Raw genomic sequence first — 21,374 nt, forward strand, 5'->3', positions numbered from 1 at the left:
TTTCAAGGTCTCAGTGTTTTCAAGCTAGCCAGGTGCAGGGATGAGGAGGAACAAGACCCGGGCACTTGACCCAAGCTGGCCAACAGGATTATTTCATACCATGAATGTCACATTCAATATAAATTAGAAAAGTTTGCTGAGGAGTCTCTCTCTTCCTTGATGGCTGCGATCCCAAGAACTTCTTGTCCCAGTGCCAGACCCCTGAGGCCTTCCCTTCCTCCCAAAGCCATAGCACTCGCGGTGTCCAACATTTGCTGTCCACTGCTGGGAGTGCACAGCTTCCTACTGATATAATTGTCTGAGTATAATTCTTGTATATTTTATATTGGTATCGGGATCAATATTGGTTCTTTAGTGTTATGAATGTTAATTATCTAGTCTTATTCTATTAAATCTGTTTATATTTCAACCCTTGTGTTTCCTTGTTTTTTTCCTGGTTCCCCTTCCTGGGTGGGGTCATCAGGTGATAGAATAATTGTCTAAACATCAATAAATTGTTGTGGGTTCTTCAAACCATAACACTGCCACAGGCAGTTCAATGCACATTCCCAAGTTTTGTGGTACAGTTATGCAGTGAGTTTCCCCCTGTCTCCTACCTTCCACAAGAAGTATTTGAGACTAGCAAATGAGAGACCATGTTTTTCCAGTCCTGTTGTCTTGCATAATAGGGAGTCAAGTTGAGATCCATCATAAGAACAAATGAGGCCCAAAATTAAACATAACTGTTGAATGAAACTGTCATCTCGTTTTGATGTGCAGCTGAGCAACCTTAGCTAGAACAATAGCTACAGTATGTGACAGACAGTCTCAGTAGGAGGAAACAAACCTGTCATTTGGATAAAGATTGTTGAGAGAAAAGTAGCAGAGGCCATCTGCAGCACACTGTGGTGGGTTGACCTTGGCTGGACACTAGGTGCCCACCAAGCTGCTCTATCACTCTCTCTCCTCAACTGGACAGGGGGAGAAAAATATGACAAAATGCTCACAGGTCGAGATAAGGATAAGGAGATCACCCAGAAATTATTGTCACAGGAAAAACAGACTCGACTTGGGGAAATTAATTTAATTTATTGCCAATCAAAATCAGAGTAGGGTAATGAGAAATAAAACCAAATCTTAAACCACCTTCCCCCTACCCCTCCCTTCTTCCCGGGCTCAACTTCACTCACAATTTCTCTACCTCTTCTCCCTGAGTGGCGCAGGAGGACAGGGAATGGAAGTTGCAGTCAGTTCATCACATGTTGTCTTTGCCACTCCTTCCTCCTCACACTCTTGTCCTGTTCCAGTGTGGGGTCCCTCCCACAGGAGGCAGTCCTGCACAAACTTCTCCAACATGGGTCCTTCCCACAGGCTGCAGTTCTTCATGAACTGCTCCAGCGTGGGGCCTTTCCACGTGTCATTTCCACGGGGTGTAGTCCTTCAGAAACAGACTACTCCAGCATGGGTCCCACACTGGGTCACAAGTCCTGTCAGCAAACCTGGTCACAGCCTCCTTCGGGCACATCCACCTGCTCCGGCATGGGATCCTCCACAGGCTGCAAGTGGATATCTGCTCCACTGTTAACCTCCATGGGCTGCAGGGGGAAAACATGCCTCACGATGGTCTTCACCATGGGCTGCAGGGGAATCTCTGCTCCAGCACCTGGAGCACCTTCTCCCCCTCCTTCTTCACTGACCTTGGTGTCTGCATAGCTGTTTCTCTCACACATTCTCACTTCTCTCCTTTGGCTGCTGTTGCGCAGATTTTTTCCCCCTTCTTAAACATGTTATCACAGAGGCGCTACCACCATCTCTGATTGGCTCAGCTTTGGGCAGTGGCGAGTCCGTCTTGGAGCTGGCTGGCATTGGCGCTATCAGACATAGGGGAAACTTCTCACAGAAGCCCCCCCTGTAGCTGTCCTGCTAACAAAACCTTGCCATGCAAACCCAGTACAATAAGTCTCAAAATGTCTCATAGGTATACCCTTTTCCATCTGTTTGTACATAGACTGCTTTAGCACCCAGGCTCACTTCTGTCTGCTCCTACCTGTCAGTGCCTAAGTAGTGATTGGCTCCATTTAATTGTAATTTGTGCCCCATTTGTGAGTATATGTACTGTATCTGCTAGGAGCTTCTGACTGAGCAGCAGCTGACTGCCTGAGCAGTGAAGACCTGCCTTTCCCGATACTGCAGGTGATGGACAGCTACTTCTCCTGGCAGTCACCATGTGTTTGACTTTCTTCTGCAGTGCCACTGCCTGTATATTCCTTGTGTGTTAGGCTGGGCAATAAATGGAACACCCTTAACTTTGAGAAGTTGTGGCAGTCTGGTAAAGTTCCCACTGACTGGAAAAGAGGAAACATAACCCCCATTTTCAAAAAGGGAAAAAAGGAAGACCTGGGGAACTACAGGCCAGTCAGTCTCACCTCTGTGCCAGGCAAGATCATGGAGCAGATCCTCCTGGAATCTCTGCTAAGGCACATGGAAAATAAGGAGGTGATTGGTGACAGCCAACATGGCTACACTGCAGATAAATTGTGCTTGACAAATTTGGTGGCCCTCTAAGTCAGCGTTACGGCACTGGTGGATAAGGGTAAGAGCAACAGACATCATCTACCTGGGCTTGTGCAAAGCATTTGACACTGTCCCACATGACATCCTTGTCTCTAAATTGGAGAGATATGGATTTGATGGATGGACCACTTGGTGGATAAGGAACTGGCTGGATGGTCGCACTCAAAGAGCTGCAGTCAGTGGCTGGATGTCCAAGTGGCGAGCAGTGACGAGTGACGTTCCTCAGGGGTTGGTACTGGGACCAATACTATTTAACGTCTTTGTTGGTGACATGGACAGTGGGATTGAGTGCACCCTCAGCAAGTTTGCTGATGACACCAAGCTGTGTGGTGCAGTCGACACACTGGAGGGAAGGGATGCCATCCAGAGGGACCTGGACAGGCTTGAGAGGTGGGCCTGTGGAAACCTCATGAAGTTCAACCAGGCCAAGTGCAAGGTCCTGCACCTGGGTCAGGGCAATCCCATGCACAAATACAGGCTGGGCGGAGAATGGATTGGGAGCAGCCCTGAGGAGAAGGACTTGGGGGTGCTGGTGGATGAGAAGCTCAACATGAGCAGGCAATGTACACTTGCAGCCCAGAAAGCCAACCACATCCTGGTCCGCATAAAGAGAAGTGTGGCCAGCAGGTCGAGGGAGGTGATCTGCCCCTCTACTCTGCTCTTCTGAGATGCCACCTGGAGTACTGTATCCAGCTCTGGAGTCCCCAACAGAAGAAGGACATGGACCTGTTGGAGCGGGTCCAGAGGAGGGCCACAAAGATGATCAGAGGGCTGGAGCACCTATGCTATGAGGACAGGCTGAGAGAGTTGGGGTTGTTCAGCCTGGAGAAGAGAAGGCTCCGGGGAGACCTTATAGCAGCCTTCCAGTATGTGAAAGGCACCTACAAGAAAGCTGAGAGGGACTTTTTACAAGGGCATGTAGTGATAGGATGAGGGGTAATGGCTTCAAACTGAAAGAGGGTAGATTGAGATTAGATATCAGGAAGAAATTTTTCACTATGAGGGTGGTGAGGCACTGGAAGAGGTTGCCCAGAGAAGTTGTTGAGGCCCCATCCCTGCAGGTGTTCAAGACCAGGCTGGATGGGGCTTTGAGTAACCTGGTCTAGTGGGAGGTGTCCCTGCAGGGGGAGGTTGGAACTAGATGATCTTTAAGGTCTCTCCCAACCTAAACCATTCTACGATTCTATGAACACCATCCAGTTTCTTCCACTTTGCTGTTATTCGCATCGAAACTTATACAAGTGGCAAAATGCTGGAGGTGAATGTAATGATTATGAATGTGAAAGATAACTTGTGATTCTATATGGGTTGAAATAGGCATCTCTGTATACCCCTGAGAAAATTTACTGAGCTATACTATTCTTATAAGCTTTTGACTGTCCTGTGTATTTCTGTGAAGACCTAGAAATTTAAGATTTGGCAGAAATTCTGAGTGCCTGGTCCTGTCTACTAAATGGAAACATATATGGACTGCCAAGTTTCAATTAGGATTTGGATTGGGATCCAAGTTTCCTTATAAACACATGAAGTAATCTTTCTGCTCAAGTCAGTACCCATCAGACTTTAGAAGACCATAGGTCCATTCTTGGGCACCCCACTTCAAAAAACTTAGCCAATTGGAAAGAGACCAGAAAGAGAGCAATAGGTCTAGAAAACACATACTACTAGGAATGACTGCAAAAACTTGGATTGTTTAGTCCTTAGGGTTTTAGGTCGATTTGTTTTCTGTTGAGAGTTATTTCCAAGCCAGATCATTCCAATGATTTTGTTTATAGTGCTGCTCCACAAACAGTTGCATTTGAAGGGTTGGTGAACTTCAGCACAGAGGAAGGAAAAAGTATCTAGGGGAATGGAGAGTTGAAACTCCTTAAGCCATCTTTGTCAAGAGAGCTAACAAATCAGATATACTAGGTGGGGGGTGGAGTTTTTTTGTTTTCCTTTTTTTTCCTCTTGGCATGTGAATTGCTACCATTCCTTGGTCAGTATGAGTCATCAGTTATAACTCCTCCATCCCAGAAACAGTTCAGATAATGAATTCTAACACTGTCTGTGTCTAATCTACAAGTTATCAAATCTTGCAATGTTGGGGTCAAGCACGCTGAGATCTTCAGACCCTTATAGTTTCCATCGACATTCAGGTAGCTGGTTGTAACCTCTTCCTGTCTTGGCTCAAAGCATGGAGCTCAAGAAATCTGAGCTTTCATTAACAGAGCTAGATACAGTTGGCTCTACCTGTAGCCATCCCATCTCCACAGCATGAATTAAATCCATGTGAAGGAATCAAACATGTTTATCTTCCCTCCCAGAAGGTAGTTCCAGCACTTCAGCTAAATCTGATTACATGCTTGCATGTAAGTGATGAAAGTGATGGACAAGGTGAGGGCAGATCTGAACTCATCTTAAGTGACAGTATAGATGTGTCCACAAAATCACTTCTTGCATTTCCTTTGCTTAAGTTTAACCCATCTAACTTTGGACATTTAATGGAGGGAGTGGTGGTATTCAGAACTGTTCTTTGGAGTTGCCCATCTCTCTTCACTGACTAGAGGGGAAAATGCAGAGTAACTGTGCTCCTGAATTAATTATTTGTTACATGTAAAGATGTATACTAGCGTAAATTGATTCCTGCCATTATTATAGCTAAACTTAAACTCCTCCTTTGGAGGACTTTAAATTTGTACTCGTGGCGGTGTACTCTCCCCTTTTCCTCCTTTGCTCTCACTATTGCATCACTAATGAGATTCTCTCTTCCCATATATCCTATTGCTGCCACCCTTCCATTTACTTGGTCTACAGAGGAGTGTTGGTTGAGTGGTCCTTGCTCTGCTCTGAAATTAAAGTCATAAAAAGGCAGTAGATAAGGAAAGGAGAAGCAGTTTATTTTCCTTTAATCCCCTTGTGAGTCTGAGAAAGGGCTCTAATAATTAGTCTTTTATATGGTCTTTATGCACCATGGAGATTTCGCATCTTTTCTGATATTTTCTAAGGTCCTGTTTCCACAGCCTTCCACAAGTTTGAATACTTATCTGAGGCTTATCCAAATGCATCAGATGTGGGAATTGGACTGGAAAGCTCATGGGACATTCACATTTTGGCTATAGTTGATCTAAATATGACACATTAGCAGCTTGCTTTATGGTCTTTCAGTACTTTCACTTCTGATTTAGAGCAGGAAGGGTGGAGGTCTCAGCAAATATTAAATAATAATTAAAAACACTGAACTGATTTTAACTTCAAACTTTTAGTTTTAAGTCAAAGCTCAGGTTATGGTTCAGGTTCAGGTTGGTTCTTATTTGAGATTTCTGCCTATAACTGTGTCATCGTGGGTTGTGAGATTTGTATCTTAAGCTGCCTTCCAAAGACAATCGCAAAGTCCATAAGATTACATTTCAGTGGAACTACTTTGCTTCATCGAAAAAGCTTCCAAAGGCAAGTCTTGCTTAGCCCATCTTCAGTTTCCTAGGTTTGTTTCATCTTCTACTCCATCTTCTTTCTGTTGTCAGTATTCTTATGCAAAACAAATAAAAGATAAGAATAACAATAGAACTTCTGATTTGGGGATGTTTTCAACTTGCTTTGCACAAAGAGAATGGAAATAGTGGCACTTCACTCTTCTCTTTCAAAACCACATCCAACCAATCTTCTTACTGCCTCAAACCACCCTTTTTCAAGCCACCTACTAAGAGCAGCTTTTTGAACTAGCAAATCTTTAATGTTATGCCTTATCACCAACTTTGTTTGACCCAAGCCAATGCCAGTCAAAGGAACCCCTTCAGAGAAGCTCCCTGGAGGGTGACCAAACCAAGTTCTGAAAACTCCATTTAGAAGAACATTACCAAGTTCTCCCCTCTCCAGTTACAGGCCCAGCAGCTTCTTGTCACAATTTGGGAAACTGGAAAGTTTTGGAAGCTTTCAGTCATCATCACATTCCATCCAGCTGAACTCACTCTTCATCTGTGGTATTTCTGCAGACAGAGGAAAAGGCAAGGGAGGGAGGGTCTGCCTGTGGATTGCCACGTATATGGGATCATCTCTGAAAGGGGAAGGCTCAGAATGGGGGAGGAAGATACAAGGTGGCCCTGTTCCTCTACATTAAGAGGACTGCAACTAGGGTTGCAAATGTTTAAAGTGCTTTTGAAGAACTTATTACACAAATGACACAGCTACAGAAAAAAGGTCACTGCCTCATACTGCAAAGAAGTTGAATTTGGTCCCAGAATCCAGTGATTCTCATTGCAGGGTATGTTTGGATCCATTGCAGTACTGCCTTGATAATATATCTGATACTCTGTCAAATTGTCTGTTTCCTAACAAACTGTTTGACATAATTTCACACAAGTTCTAGGATATTTTGTAATTTTCTTTTGCTTCATATTACCAGCATTTTTATAAGAAATAGGATATTTGGAATTAGTGTACATAATTATGTAAGAGCAATTTTTCACTTTTATTTTTTACAGTCCCTCTGTGTGGAGCAAGACAGTCAGTCTGCTTTCTGTTGTCTTATTTATATAATGATCACTTTTTTAAACTATGAAAATACAGTTTATTTAAGTTAAATATATTTGGTTTCTATTGGAAATATGTTTCTAGCCTTTGGGACCTGTAAAGAGAGCACATGCATAGCTACAGGGCACATATCAAGTTGATATTTAAAAAGTTTCTAATTATAATGAGTTGGAAATGGTTTGGGTATTGAAAACCATGCTTTTAAAGTGGATGTGGTCAAAGTGAATTAGTTGTAATTGTTGAAGTTTACAGAGTTATGGCTGTAAAATAATAGTGTGTTATCTGTTTTAAAACCATAATGGAGGCAGCAGAATTTTCTTTCTTTTTTTTTATTATTATGTTTTCCTTTCCACATTCCTAAAGAGCATGGAACCAGAAACAATTAACTACTAATGAGAATTTTCCCCCCAAGAATATTAAGTTTTTGTAGTGCTTATTATCAAGCCTAATTACAAGTCAAATTATACCATGGAAATTATTTACTTTACACATTTTCTTGGAGTGAAAAGTTTTAAACCATGGAAATGCCTGAGCCCAAGCAATGGTATAAAATCAGATACAAGAAACATACAAAGTAGTATTTGAAATGCCTTTTTTACTTCAGACTTCAATTGAAATGGTCTAACATGGTGTTATTGTTACAAGGATAATATGACAACATATAACTCAGTTTAATCCATTTCAACATTAAAAAAATTAATAATGGCACAAGTGATGCCAGTATCTTCTTTTTCTTCTTTTTTTTTTTGTTACTGCTGTTGTTAGAAATAGACCCAGCCTAGTTTTACTGGTTTCACAGTTCACTTACAGCAATTGACTTCTGTAGAAAGAATTAACTAAATTCTTCTCATCACTTTTTGGCATGGAAAATACAAAAAAAACATGTCACTCGTGTAAAAAGAAGTGGACGTTGTAGCAGTGTTCACACCACATACTTACCCTCTAATAGCTTGTCATCTATATAACTTAAGACACTCAACTGTGTGTGATTTTGAGCACAAATACTTTAGGGGATGACCCATGGGAGAGAAATTTTAAAGACCACTGCTCTGTATTAATGCTCTTGCAGGAAATCAAGAAAGCAACTTTGGCTTTTCTTTGCTGTGAAATTGAGCAACATTTTAAGAGTAATACTAACATAATAAGCCTTGGCTGGTATGGACTCACTGATCTGCTTGTATCAATGGCATGACACTGGTATATATGAGCTGGCTATCAAGACCTAATTAAGGAGCCCTCACAACTTTTCTTGAGGTTAGAGAATATAATTCTCTTCATTTTACATATGGAAAACGATACATGGCTCCTTTGCAACAGCAGACAAGTTAAAAGTTGTAGGTCTTAACTGACTCTTCCCTCACATTTTCTGGGTCTTCCTAGATTACAGAGGTCCCCTAAGTTATAGCTCCTCTTATTTCCACCTAAGCATCTTGTGCTAATTCTCAAGCTAACATTACACATAAGTAACTGCTGGAAGTTATGTTTAGAGTTTTCATTCCTCTAACTGGCCATATCTTTTTCTGCTTGGCAGTAGTTAGGCAGCTCCAGATATCAGAGGGGCCTTTGCTGCTACTAAGTTGTATACCACTGATGATGGAGCGAGCTGATTTTGGGAACTGTTGTTCTTACCCCCTCACAGGTAGCAGATTTGCAGTGTTATATGTAACTGTGTCTTCACTCTGTTCAAGTCCATTGGGTTTCAAGCCTGAGTGGTGATTAGCACAGAATTGTTCTCACACAACTGTAAGAAACTCAGTGGATATTCAGATCTGTCACAGCACGTGTGAAGTATTTTTAGTTTATATGTGCAACTCCATCCTTAGCAATGCTGATTTTTCACGCTGCAATTAAGAATCTTACCACAAAAACCTTATAGCAGAAGGCTTTATAATCGTGTTTTTTTTAATAATACATGATCATTTGTGCCTATCAACATTTATATTTGCATTTTTATATCGATATTTGTATTGTGAGGCACTCACAAAGAAATTAAAATAATCCTCCTCTTTCAGCTCTTTATAGGTTTGGACAAGAAACTTTATTATTATTATTATTTCTGGTTTAATATGGCCCATTTTCTGAAGGGCTTTACTAGATCCTAGACCTATTGTTTATCTTGCAGTTCTCACTGAAGTCTTTCTCATATGCAAAGACTCTAGACCTTGTAGTTATGGCCAACCTAATGCTTCTTGATAAGTAAATACAAAGCCTCTGGTAATTGCACTAGAATTTATATATCTTCATATCAAAATGTATGTAATTTTTATATATTAAAAAAATCTGTATTTATATATTAAAAAATGCATCCAGGAAAAGCCACCTCTCCTTTCTTGACAATAAAAGGAGGTCTTTCATGTTAAATTGCTTAGTTTGATGTTCTGTCTTTTCCATGCACATAAACTATGTCATCAATTTGCTTTCCAATAAAAATCAGTTATTACTTTGTCATCCTTGATTCACAGCCACTGCCCAGCTACCATCAAAGCCTCTACTTTTAATCACAGAACAAGTAACACTCTCAACTCCTCGGTTAATCCTGAGTTGCATAGACTAGTACAATTGCCATACAGAATGGCTTTTGCATTGTATATAAAGCAGCTATTTAAAAAAAAAAAATCAGTGAAAAACCTTCCTCCTCACCTTGTTGCACACTAAAATCCATGTGTCTGAACAGACTGCATTCAGTTTTCAGGGACAGAAAATCAGCATTTCCAGAAAAAGCACTGAATACCAAGTTACACTGTTGGCTTCAGTTGGTATGTGGTTACCATAAGGAATTTTTAAGTAAATGGAAAAACATATGGATTTTTCAGTACTTCTCTGCTTAGACAAAAAGCATAGAACAGATTTAGGAGGATATTATTGCAGATTCCTTTTTTTATAAGCAGTTGGCAACTCATCAATGTTTTTCCATCTGATCTATTTGTCACATTATTTGTTGGCTCGGTCTAGGCTGTTTTTCTTTAAAATTTCTTAACAGTTTTGCCCCTCCTGTAATTTCCTCAGTGGTAGACCTGTCGTGACCGCTGAGTTAGATGGACTATTGTTCTGACCACTACTACTTTAAAAATCAGAAGAAAGGTTGGAGCCAGGCATACTACCTGGATAAACCATTTTAGAAGATATTTCTCCTATATTAAGACACAATGCCCAAACAACGTAGCCATCCAGTTACTCCAGTAATAGCTGAAAAGGGATCTCTAAAGTCACTATGTAAGTTGTAGTAACTTCTACTACTCCCAAATCAGTATGCTCTTGGGCAGAAAATATAGAGATGAAAAGTTCTGTCTCCTATTACTGGCCCCTTGAGCCATCCAATATCCCAGAAAGAGCTTGTTTTAAAGAAAAAAAACCTTAATCATATTAATAATAAACACAGTAAAATGTTTCTGATATCTAAAAGACAAAGATAATGTGGCTGTTAGGGTTAGTCTTACTATATCCCAAAGTTGCAACACATTTGCCAAAAATGAATTTTATCAGCTCAGTGCAGCCAAGGGATTTAGTTTATCTAACTGTCCTACAAGGAATAAATAGTTTACCACTGTTTTTGAAGACTGGGGTAAATCTAACATTCTATTGACATATGCTATAGATTTAATTTAATGCTGTGGTTCAGATGTCTCTTCTGATAAATTTTAGTAAAATCTATGCTAAGGAGAATGGAGCTGTTTAGGTATTTATGGGATTTAAAATGCAGAATTATCAAAGGAAACATATTAATTGAAACAATGTTTGTGTATATTCTTGCAGTGATTTGGAGAACATTGCTAAAGTTTGTTGGTCAGTTGGTTCTGAATATTAGAAGTTTAGTATTTTTCAGGTTTATTGGTCTTCTATAGTAAGAAAATCCTCTAATGAAGTGATTAAATAGCTCAATTTTTATTTTTTAGGCATATTAGAGATAACATCTGTAGAAATCGGAGTTGTGGCAGTTAAGTCCATTAAGAGCAACTATTATTTAGCCATGAACAAGAAAGGAAAAGTCTACGGCTCTGTAAGTATTTTTTTACCTACCAAATGGATTGCAGTAGTCGGCACAGTTCCCTCTTACCTACTGAAAACCCCACTTGACTGTGTATTACTACTAATTAGAGATGAAATGAGCTGTTCATCAAAATTTCATCCTGTGGTAAACCAGCAGCCCCTCTCTCCACAAGCTCCCTGGTGTTTTTAGGCTTATATCATACCAAAGCAGCTGCTGGGGGATTTATCATGCTTACTGCTTCAGTCAGGTTTCATATTAAGTAGCAGCTGATGGAGAGGATCCTACAAAATGTAATCTTTAGGGTTATTTTTCCCTGTTTTTTCTGCAGTACAGCCACATTTATCAGTAATTCTGGGGGAATAAAGTGTACCTAAAATCTTGTAAACTTCAGCTGATAGAGGAGACACACCAAATTATCAAACTATGACTGCCAAGAAGATTTCTAGAGTAGCCAGTTTTAAGTTGAGATTTAAGTTAAGATTATGGTCAGTACAGAGAGACAGACATAGATCAGCAGGCAGATAAGCTTTGACTGAGCAGAATTTGAATATAATTTGAAAACTGTCCATATATACTCTATTTGTATTTGTGTAAGTTTGGGGTTACTGATACTTTCAGTAAAAAAACAAAACAAAACGAAACAAAACAACAAACAAAACCCAGTAACTATCCAAATATTGTTCTGGTATTACATCTAATTTGGTTTGTAATTTTGCAGCTTTTTGCCAGTTCTAGTGAGTTTGAGCCCACATAAATGTAAACTTATTCGTCATCTGCAAAGGTTATGAGCCAATCTTCAGATTGCTCAGTATTTAGAAGATCCATAGGCTTTAAAGAGAACACTTCACAGATAGGTACTGGGGCTGGGTTTATCCTCGGGGAAGTGTAGCTAAGCCCACCTCTGCTGAAAATTATGAAGTAATGTCAGTCTGAGACTACCATCAGAATCAACTGAGATTTGAGGGAGCCGAAGTCATTTGGCCCTCTTTTTTTTAGGGAAGGGTGTAAACCCCATAGAAATGCTTCCTTAAACCCCACTGTTGAGGTTTGGGCCGGACTGGCCACTGAGAAGAACGACAGATGCTCTCCCCCATCTCCCTCTCCAAGGAGAGGAGGGAGAGAAAGAAAGAGACGTATGAGTCTAGAAGAAACTAAACTACTTCAATGAAAATATTAATAAATTAATGAAAATAAAATAATGAAATATATACAATATATACAAAACCGTATCAAGCTCCCAGGATGATGATCACATCACCGGCAGGCACCGGGAAAGTCTCAGACTGGACTCAGTGATGGACAGGAACTGGATTCAGGAATGCATGGATCGGGATCAAAGGCAGACAAACAGACAGAGTCATCCTTGGACGCCGGCCATTGAAGAAAGAGGCTGACTCCTTTGATCCCTCAGCTTTTATACTGAGCATGGGACAGATGGGATGGAATACCCCTGTTGGTCAGTTTTGGGTCACCTGTCCTGTCCGCTCCTCCCCACAAGTGTGACCCCTCTATGCTTTTCTGCTTCCGACCCTCCAACGGGGCAAATAACGAAATTAGCTGACCTTGGTTGTTATAGCAATAAGTATAAGCAAGAGCCTCTCTGCATGCCATTCCTTGGCATAAACTATAAACATAGGTCTTACCACTCTGAGAACGAACAGTTTTCTGCACAATATGCTGTTAATTTCAGAGAGTTTCAGAGAGTTCAGTTAGTTAGAAGAGGCTTAGCTACAAAGTAAAATTACTGAACAGAAAATTGTTTCTGTTTTACCTCAAACAAGGACACCCATTCATGCAAACTATATGAACTGTCCTCTCTCATCTGCACTACGGCTAGTCACTCCTGGTTTATAAGGTTACTTATGACCTTCTAAACTGCTGGGCAGTGTCAAAGAATCACATTAAGAAAATACCAGAACAGAGAAATTTTTCTTAAGCTCCTGTAAATGTAAATTTTAATTTCTAAAATTACACTGGTCAGAAATACAGGATGATCAGTGCCCAGTCCTGCACCATTGAGAGGTATAAGGGTATACTGAGTTGCTGACAAAGTTACCATTTGTCAGTTAAGCTCCATACATTGATCGTGGGTATGCTTCTGAACATAAGTGAAGTTGTTAACATAAATCACCATAGTCAATTCACATGTCTCCGTGAAGAGTGATTAACTTAGTTGTTTGTGATGATCCATCCGAAAGCCTGAAATAAGTTTTCCTACTGAAGTTGTTAGCCGTGGATGATGTGATGAGAGTTCATTCCAACCCTATACACACACAAAAGAAGGCAAAGCAGCTTTCACGTACCATAAGTAGAAAATGCTGCTATAAGATTCAGTAATTCACAGTGTATTAGGGTCCTGGTTCCGGTGGGGACAGGGTTAATTCTCTCCAGGCTCCGGCAGGGACACAGGTATTCCATGCCATGTCAGCCATGCCCACCCTGAGCTGCCAGGGGAGGGGGCAGGAAGTCACAGCTTGGAGGGGGCTGGGGCATCTCAGGTCTGGTCCGTGAGCGGCGGGGAGCGGTGGTTCCGTAATCGTGTTTGTATATTCCTCTATCTGTGTTATTGTTGTTGTTTTCTTGTTCCCTTTGCTGTTCTGTTAAACTGCCTTTGTCTCAACCCAAGAGTTTTGCCTTTTTCTTCTGATTCTTCCTGTATTAGGAAGGCCCAAGCGAGCGGCACATGGTTCTTTGTTGCCGTCTGAGGCTAAACCACGACAGTCCTTTTTGGCGCCCAACGTGGGGCTCGAAGGGTTGAGATAACGACAGAATCCAACTAGAGCTTGAAAAAACAAATTTGTTGTATGCGTTTATTGTATTAGGTAAATAGTCACTGATCACCATGTTGCTTGGTTTGTTCTCATGGCTGTGTTATGTAAATTCCTATATGGCTTATGTACTGCCTGCGATGATGTTTGTTACTTCTGGGAGAGGGATGAGGATTATCATTTTGCTGTCCTGTGCAATATCGGCTTATGATATGATAACATCACTTGTTAGACAGTTACTTTGGGGCGTTTATGTGGTATTGCTGTCCTGCCTGTACCTTGGGCACCGTCTCTCAGAATTTATTAATAATCACACCCAGCCTATGGGGGAAACGGGGGGGGACACTTTCCCCAGCTCTTTTGCCTCCCTTTTCTCCTTCGGGTCAGGTATGACAGCTTTTGAGAATTCTGAATATCCTTGGGATGCTCAAACCAGCCTGGTACTAGTGTTATGTCTCCTGAATGTGTTCCAGGTTCTGTTTAGGGTTAAACAGCTATTTAAGACTACCACCCAGAGATCTGCTCCAAGGCTGGATAGTCAGGGGTGGCATGGCATGTGGGAGAACATGGGCAGGTACCCAGAGAACTTCTCACCTCCCATGGTCTGGGACTTCACCCCTGAACAATTACAGGACCCTGATAGAGTGGTAGAATATCTGAAGGGAAAATGCTGTGGCTATTCTAGAGAGGCACAACTCACTGCACTGTGCTGGGCCCTGGCCAGTATCTACCAGGCTCAGTGTTACGCAGCACCCTCAGGGGAAAGAGATGGAGAGCAGATCGGCAGACACTGTGGCTACTGCAACCCCTGCAGCAGCCACTGCAGCTACTGCAACCAAGGTGGCAGCCACTGCAGCTACTCCAACCCCAGAAGCAGCCACTGCCGCTGAACCAGGGAACCAACCCGTGCCAGTATCAGTTGCCCCCATACAGAAGGAGTAGTACATGAAGAAATCAGTTCGCTTAGTAAGAGATGACGATGAACCAGGGCCATCAAGAGAACAGGAGGAAGAGGCAGAACCAGAGATAATCACCCGATCCCTATCCTTGAGCGAGCTGTGGGATATGTGAGAAGATTTTAGCTGACTTTCAGGTGAGCACATTGTCACCTGGCTGCTCCGATACTGGGATAACAGGGCCAGTAGCCTGGAATTGGAGGGTAGGGAAGCCAGGCAGCTGGGATCCCTGTCTAGGGAAGGCAGCATTGACAAGGCGATTGGGAAGAAGACCCAAGCCCTCAGCCTCTGGAAACGGCTCCTGTCAGGCGCAAGGCCCATGTGGTGGAAGTTTGTACAGAGCGCACCATCGTCATATGCCAACTCCCTGGCAGTAATGGAATGGAAAGGCGAAGAGGGACCAATGGTGGATGAGGTAGCTGGCCGGCTCTGGAGATATGAAGAAAGTCTCTCTTCCCCCCTTGTCTCAGCTGTGGAGAAACTGTCCCGGAAGGTCCAGCCACTTGAAGAGAATATGTCCTACTCCCCACCTGTATGGGCCAGCGTCTCAGCTATTAGGAGCAGGCATTTCCCCACTCAAGAGAGAGAGTACAGAGGGTACACGCCACGAGGCACCCTGTGGTTCTACCTGCGGGACCACGGAGAGGACATGAGGAAGTGGGATGGACAACCTACTTGGATCCTGAGGACACGGGTACAGGAGTTGCAAGGAAGGACCACCACAAAAGGGGATCCCTCCAGGAAAAGTGCCGCCCCAGTTTCCAGTGGGCCGTTCCCCAGACAGAGCAGAAGGCCTGATCTTGCTTCTGATCCTCTTGAGGGAACTTCCAAGTCATTTCTGCAAGAAGTGAGTAATGGATACTATGACCAGTATTAGAGGGGCCCTGCCTCCGGCCAGGTGGAGGAAAGGGACAACCGGCTTCATTGGACAGTGTGTATTTGATGGCCTGGCACATCAGACCCACAGGAGTATAAGGCTCTAGTGGACACGGGTGCACAGTGCACCCTAATACCATCAAGCTATAGAGGGGCAGAACCCATTTGTATTTCTGGGGTCACAGGGGGATCCCAAGAGTTGACTGTACTGGAGGCGGAAGTGAGCCTAACTGGGAATGAGTGGCAAAAGCATGCCATTGTGACTGGCCCAGAGGCTTGATGCATCCTTGGTATAGATTACCTCAGGAGAGGGTATTTTAAGGACCCAAAAGGGTACTGGTGGGCCTTTGGCATAGCTGCCTTGGAGACGGAGGAAGTTAAACAGTTGTCTACCTTGCCTGGTCTCTTGGAGGACTCTTCTGTTGTGGGGTTGTTGAGGGTCAAAGAACAACAGGTGCCGATTGCTACCACAACGGTGCATCGGCAGCAATATCGCACTAACCGAGAGTCCCTAATTCCCATCCATAAGCTGATCCGTCAACTAGAGGTTCAAGGAGTGATCAGCAAGACTCACTCACCCTTTAACAGTCCCATATGGCCGGTGCGAAAATCTAATGGAGGGTGGAGGCTAACTGTAGACTATCGTGGCCTGAATGAAGTCACGCCACCGCTGAGTGCTGCCGTGCCGGACATGCTAGAACTCCAGTACGAACTGGAGTCCAAGGCAGCCAAGTGGTATGCCACGATTGATATAGCGAATGCATTCTTCTCAATCCCTTTGGCAGCAGAGTGCAGGCCACAGTTTGCTTTCACTTGGAGGGGCATCCAGTACACCTGGAATCAACTGCCCCAGGGGTGGAAACACAGCCCCACCATTTGCCATGGACTCATCCAGACTGCACTGGAACAGGGTGGAGCTCCAGAACATCTGCAATACGTTGATGACATCATTGTATGGGGAAACACAGCAGAAGAAGTTTTTGAGAAAGGGAGTAAAATAGTCCAAATCCTTCTGAAAGCTGGTTTTGCCATAAAACAAAGTAAGGTCAAGGGACCTGCGCAGGAGACCCAGTTTTTAGGAATAAAATGGCAAGATGGACGCCGTCAGATCCCAATGGATGTGATCAACAAAATAGCAGCTATGTCTCCACCAACTAGTAAAAAGGAAACACAAGCTTTCTTAGGCATTGTGGGTTTTTGGAGAATGCATATCCCAGATTACAGTCAAATTGTAAGCCCTCTCTATCAAGTAACCCAGAAGAAAAACCATTTAAAATGGGGTCCTGAGCAACGACAAGCTTTTGAACAAATTAAACAGGAAATAGTCCATGCAGTGGCCCCGGGGCCAGTCCGGGCAGGACAAGACATTAAAAACATGCTCTACACTGCAGCCAGGGAGAATGGCCCTACCTGGAGCCTCTGGCAGAAAGCACCAGGGGAGACCTGAGGTCGACCCCGAGGGTTTTGGAGTCAGGGATACAGAGGATCCGAAGCCCGCTACACTCCAACAGTGTCGTGGTTTGTCCTCAGACAGCAACAAAGAACCACGTGCCGCTCACTCGGGCTTTCCCAATACGGGAAGAATCAGAAGAAAATGGCGTCTCGGGTGCGGTCGGTGAGCGGCGGTTCCGTAATCGTGTTTGTATATTCCTCTGTCCGTGTTATTGTTGTTGTTTTTCTTGTTCCCTTTGCTGTTCTGTTAAACTGCCTTTGTCTCAACCCCAGAGTTTTGCCTTTTTCTTCTGATTCTTCCCGTATTGGGAAAGCTCGAGCGAGCGGCACGTGGTTCTTTGTTGCCGTCTGAGGCTAAACCACGATACTTGCGCAATAGCATCCATGGTTAAATCCACCCATCGGTCATGGGCCCACTTATATGTTGCATCCCTTCCTTGATGACCTGAAGTGTCACGTGTCCACCGAGCTAAAAACAGTTCACCTTTATGTTCACAGTCCAAATCTATCTGGAAAATCTTAGCTGCCTGAAGACCTTGCTGATTGTTTTGATGTTCCTCAGTGGCCCAACTCATGGGGACGTGGGCATCTACATGGCATACCTTCACAACTAGTTTCCCTAGCTGGTCAGCAATATCTTTGCCACCATCCATGAGTCAGTATAGAGATAGAGTATTGGCCACTTTTCTCATTCGGCAATGTCTAAGGCCAGCTGAATGCTTTTTACATCTGCAAATTGACTCGATTCACCTTGTCCCTCAGCAGCTTCTGCGACCTGTCGTGTAGGACTCCATACAGCAGCTTTCCACCTTCGATGCTTTCCTACAATACGACAAGATCCATCAGTGAACAAGGCATACTGTTTCTCATTATCTGAGAGCTCATTATATGGTGGGGCCTCCTCAACATGAGTTACCACCTCCTCTGGTGGCATTCCAAAGTCTCTGCCTTCGGGCCAGTTTGTAATCACTTGTATGATTCCTGTATGATTGGGGTTTCCTATTCGAGCTCGCTGAGTGATTAAGGCAACCCACTTCCTCCAGGTAGCATCGGTGGCATGATGAGTAGAAGGAACTTTACCCTTGAACATCCAGCCCAGCACTGGTAATCGGGGCGCCAGGAGGAGCTGTGCTTCAGTACCAATTACCTCTGAAGCAGCTCTCACTCCTCCATATGCTGCCAAGATCTCTTTCTCAGTTGGGGTATAGTTGGCCTCGGAGCCTTTATATCCTTGACTCCAGAATCCTAGGGGTCGACCTCGAGTCTTCCCTGGTGCTTCCTGCCAGAGGCTCCAGGTAGGGCCATTGTCTCCGGCTACAGTGTAGAGCACATTTTTAATGTCCCATCCTGTTCGGACTGGCCCAAGGGCTACTGCATACATAATCTCTTGTTTAATTTGCTCAAAGGCCTGGCATTGCTCAGGACCCCATGTAAACTCATTTTCCTTTTGAGTCACTTCACAGAGAGGTTTCACAATCTGACTCTAACCTGGAATATGCATTCTTCAGAAACCCACAACACCTAAGAAGGCTTGTGCTTCCTTTTTGTTAGTAGGTGGGGACATAGCTGTTATTTTGTTAATCACATCCATTGGGATCTGGTGATGAACATCTTGCCACTTAATTCCCAAGAACTGGATCTCTCATGCAGGTCCCTTGACCTTACCTCTTTTTATGGCAAAACCTGCTTTCAGAGGAATCTTGATTATCTTCTTACCTTTCTTGAGAACTTCTGCTGCTGTATTACCCCACACAATGATGTCATCAACGTACTGTAGGTGTCCTGGAGCTTCAGCCTTCTCCAGTGCAGTCTGGATCAGCCCATGGCAAATAGTAGGGCTGTGTTTCCACCCCTGGGGCAGTCGATTCCAGGTGGACTGGATGCCTCTCCAGGTGAAAGCAAACTGTGGCCTGCACTCTGCTGCTAAAGGAATAGAGAAAAATGCATTAGCAATGTCAATTATGGCATACCATTTGGCTGCCTTTGACTCCAGTTCATACTGCAGTTCTAGCACTCGCCGAGGAGACCAGCTCCAGCGCAGGTACGTCCGCTCTGGGGAAGGGAATCTCGGCACAAAAAGGGCCAGCAAGGGGCTCGTTTTTAGGGCTTTTCGAAGCCGGGAAAAGCGGCAAGCCCGGGCCGCTGCCCGGAAGCTCCGGGGGGCGGAGCCAGCACCCCCGGCGGCAGATCTAAACGAGGCGTAAACTTCCCCCCCCCCCCCCGCCCCTCTCCAAAAAAAAAGCCGCCTTTCAAGAGCAGAGCGACCAGGTCGCTGCGCACTGAGTAAGCAAGCAGCGAGTGGGTGTCGCCCACACCCAGGGCGTCACCTGAGAGCACCACAAGGGCAGTCATCCCACTCGCTAAGGAGTTTAGCTATGGCTTCCACCTGGAAGAAGGTTGTGTGCTCAACAGCACCCACAGGAACATACAGCCATCCAGGTCACAGGCTGCAGGGAGCGCCAGAGCCTTTCACTGGCAACGGGAGGCAGCTATGAGAACTGCTGTGTACGTTGTAAACAGGTGAATGATCCGCTCAGCCTGGTGGCAGAGCTGCAAGAGAAATTTGAAAGGTTAAGGAGCATTAGGGATGCTGAAGAAGAAATAGACTGGCGGAGCCAGGCTCTGCCTTCCTTGAAACAGGAGCACCTAGCAGAAAGTAACCAGAATCAAGGGGCCCCTGTATCCTGCCCCTGTCAGGCAGAAGCCTAAATGAAAGGAGCGAATGGAGGTGAGTTCACGGTCGGGGCAGTGGGTGAACTCCCTCCTTGCCCCCCCCCCCCCCACGCCCCCCCGGTACCTCTGAACAACAGATATGAGGTTCTGGTTGAGGAAGGCCAGTCAAATGAGGATGTGGATGATGGGCAATGTACACCAGAGACATCTCTGCAGTCAGAAAGGCACACTGCCTGCATTACGACCACATCCACAAGGAAGAAAAGACGGGTTATAGTCGTTGGTGACTCCTTCCTGAGGGGAACAGAGAGTCCAATATGCCGGGTAGACCCTTCTCATAGAGAAGTCTACTGTCTTCCTGGAGCCCAGGTTAAGGACATCACCAGGAAACTTCCTAGTTTGATACAGTCTTCAGACTATTACCCATTACTGATCTTCCATGTAGGTGAAGACGAATCTGCGACTCATAATCCAAGAGCAATCAAAGGAGACTTCAGGACCCTGGGAAGGTTGGTGAGGGAGTCTGGGGCGCAGGTTGTTCTCTCTTCACTCCTTCCGGTTGCAGGCAGTGACACTGGAAGGAACAGACGGATCCAGTCCATTAATACATGGCTCTGTGGCTGGTGTCGCCACCACAATTTTGTTTTTTTTGACAATGGGGTGGCCTACATGGCACAGGGTTTACGAGCATCCAATGGGAAACACCTTTCTCAAATGGGGAAGAAGGTCTTTGCCCAAGAGATTGCAGGGCTGATTGACAGGGCTTTAAACTAGATGGGAAGGGGATAATAGTATCAGGCTTGTCTGTGACAAGTTGTGGGATAACGCATCAGGGTTAGAGGGACGGGGCGCTAGTAAAGGGCCTTCGACCTGTTGCTCCGAGGCATGCTGGGGGTGCTGCATCACAGTCAAAGTCTTACGGAGATGAGACAGGGGCTCCTGAGGTAGTCGGAGTCAGCAGGGAAACACCCGAGAAACACCCCAAGGGGTGCTCCTCTAAGAAGGCATCACAGCCAACAGCCCAGCTGAAGTGCCTCTACATGAATGCACGCAGCATGGGCAACAAACAGGAGGAGCTGGAAGCTACCGTGCTGCCAGAAAGCTATGATATAGTGGCCATTACTGAAACCTGGTGAGACGAATCCTATGACTGGAACGTGGCTATCGATGGCTACAGGCTGTTCAGAAGGGACAGGCGAGGAAGGAGGGGTGGAGGTGTTGCCCTCTATGTTAAGGAAGGGATAGAGTGTGAAGAGATGTCCCTAAAGAATAGCCAAGAGGAAGTCAAAAGCTTATGGGTAAGAATTAGAGACCGAGGCAACAAGGGGAACCTTGTGGTTGGTGTCTACTACAGGCCGCCTGATCAAGGGGAGCCTACTGATGAAGCCATCTTCCTCCAGCGACAGGAGGCATTGCGCTCGAAGGCTCTCGTCCTGCTGGGGGATTTCAACCACCCCGACATCTGCTGGAAAAGTAACACAGTGAGCTGTAGAAAATCCAGGAGGTTCCTGGAGTGCCTCGACGATAACTTCCTAAGACAGGAAATAGACAGCCCTACCCGAGGGGATGCCATACTGGACCTCATAGTCACCCAATGCA

General features: G+C 44.5%; 1 protein-coding gene across 1 annotated transcript in view; it reads left to right on the forward strand.

The window, feature by feature from the left end:
* Nucleotides 1–21,374, forward strand: part of FGF10 (fibroblast growth factor 10) — a 78,688-nt gene that overhangs the window by 51,225 nt on the left and 6,089 nt on the right. Inside the window, exon 2 of the mRNA XM_074568357.1 lies at nt 10,956–11,059. Coding sequence (XP_074424458.1) covers nt 10,956–11,059 — 104 coding nt within the window. The remainder of the gene's footprint in view (nt 1–10,955; nt 11,060–21,374) is intronic.

Source organism: Larus michahellis, chromosome W (genome assembly GCF_964199755.1).
Source record: "Larus michahellis chromosome W, bLarMic1.1, whole genome shotgun sequence".
In the NCBI taxonomy this organism is placed as follows: domain Eukaryota; kingdom Metazoa; phylum Chordata; class Aves; order Charadriiformes; family Laridae; genus Larus; species Larus michahellis.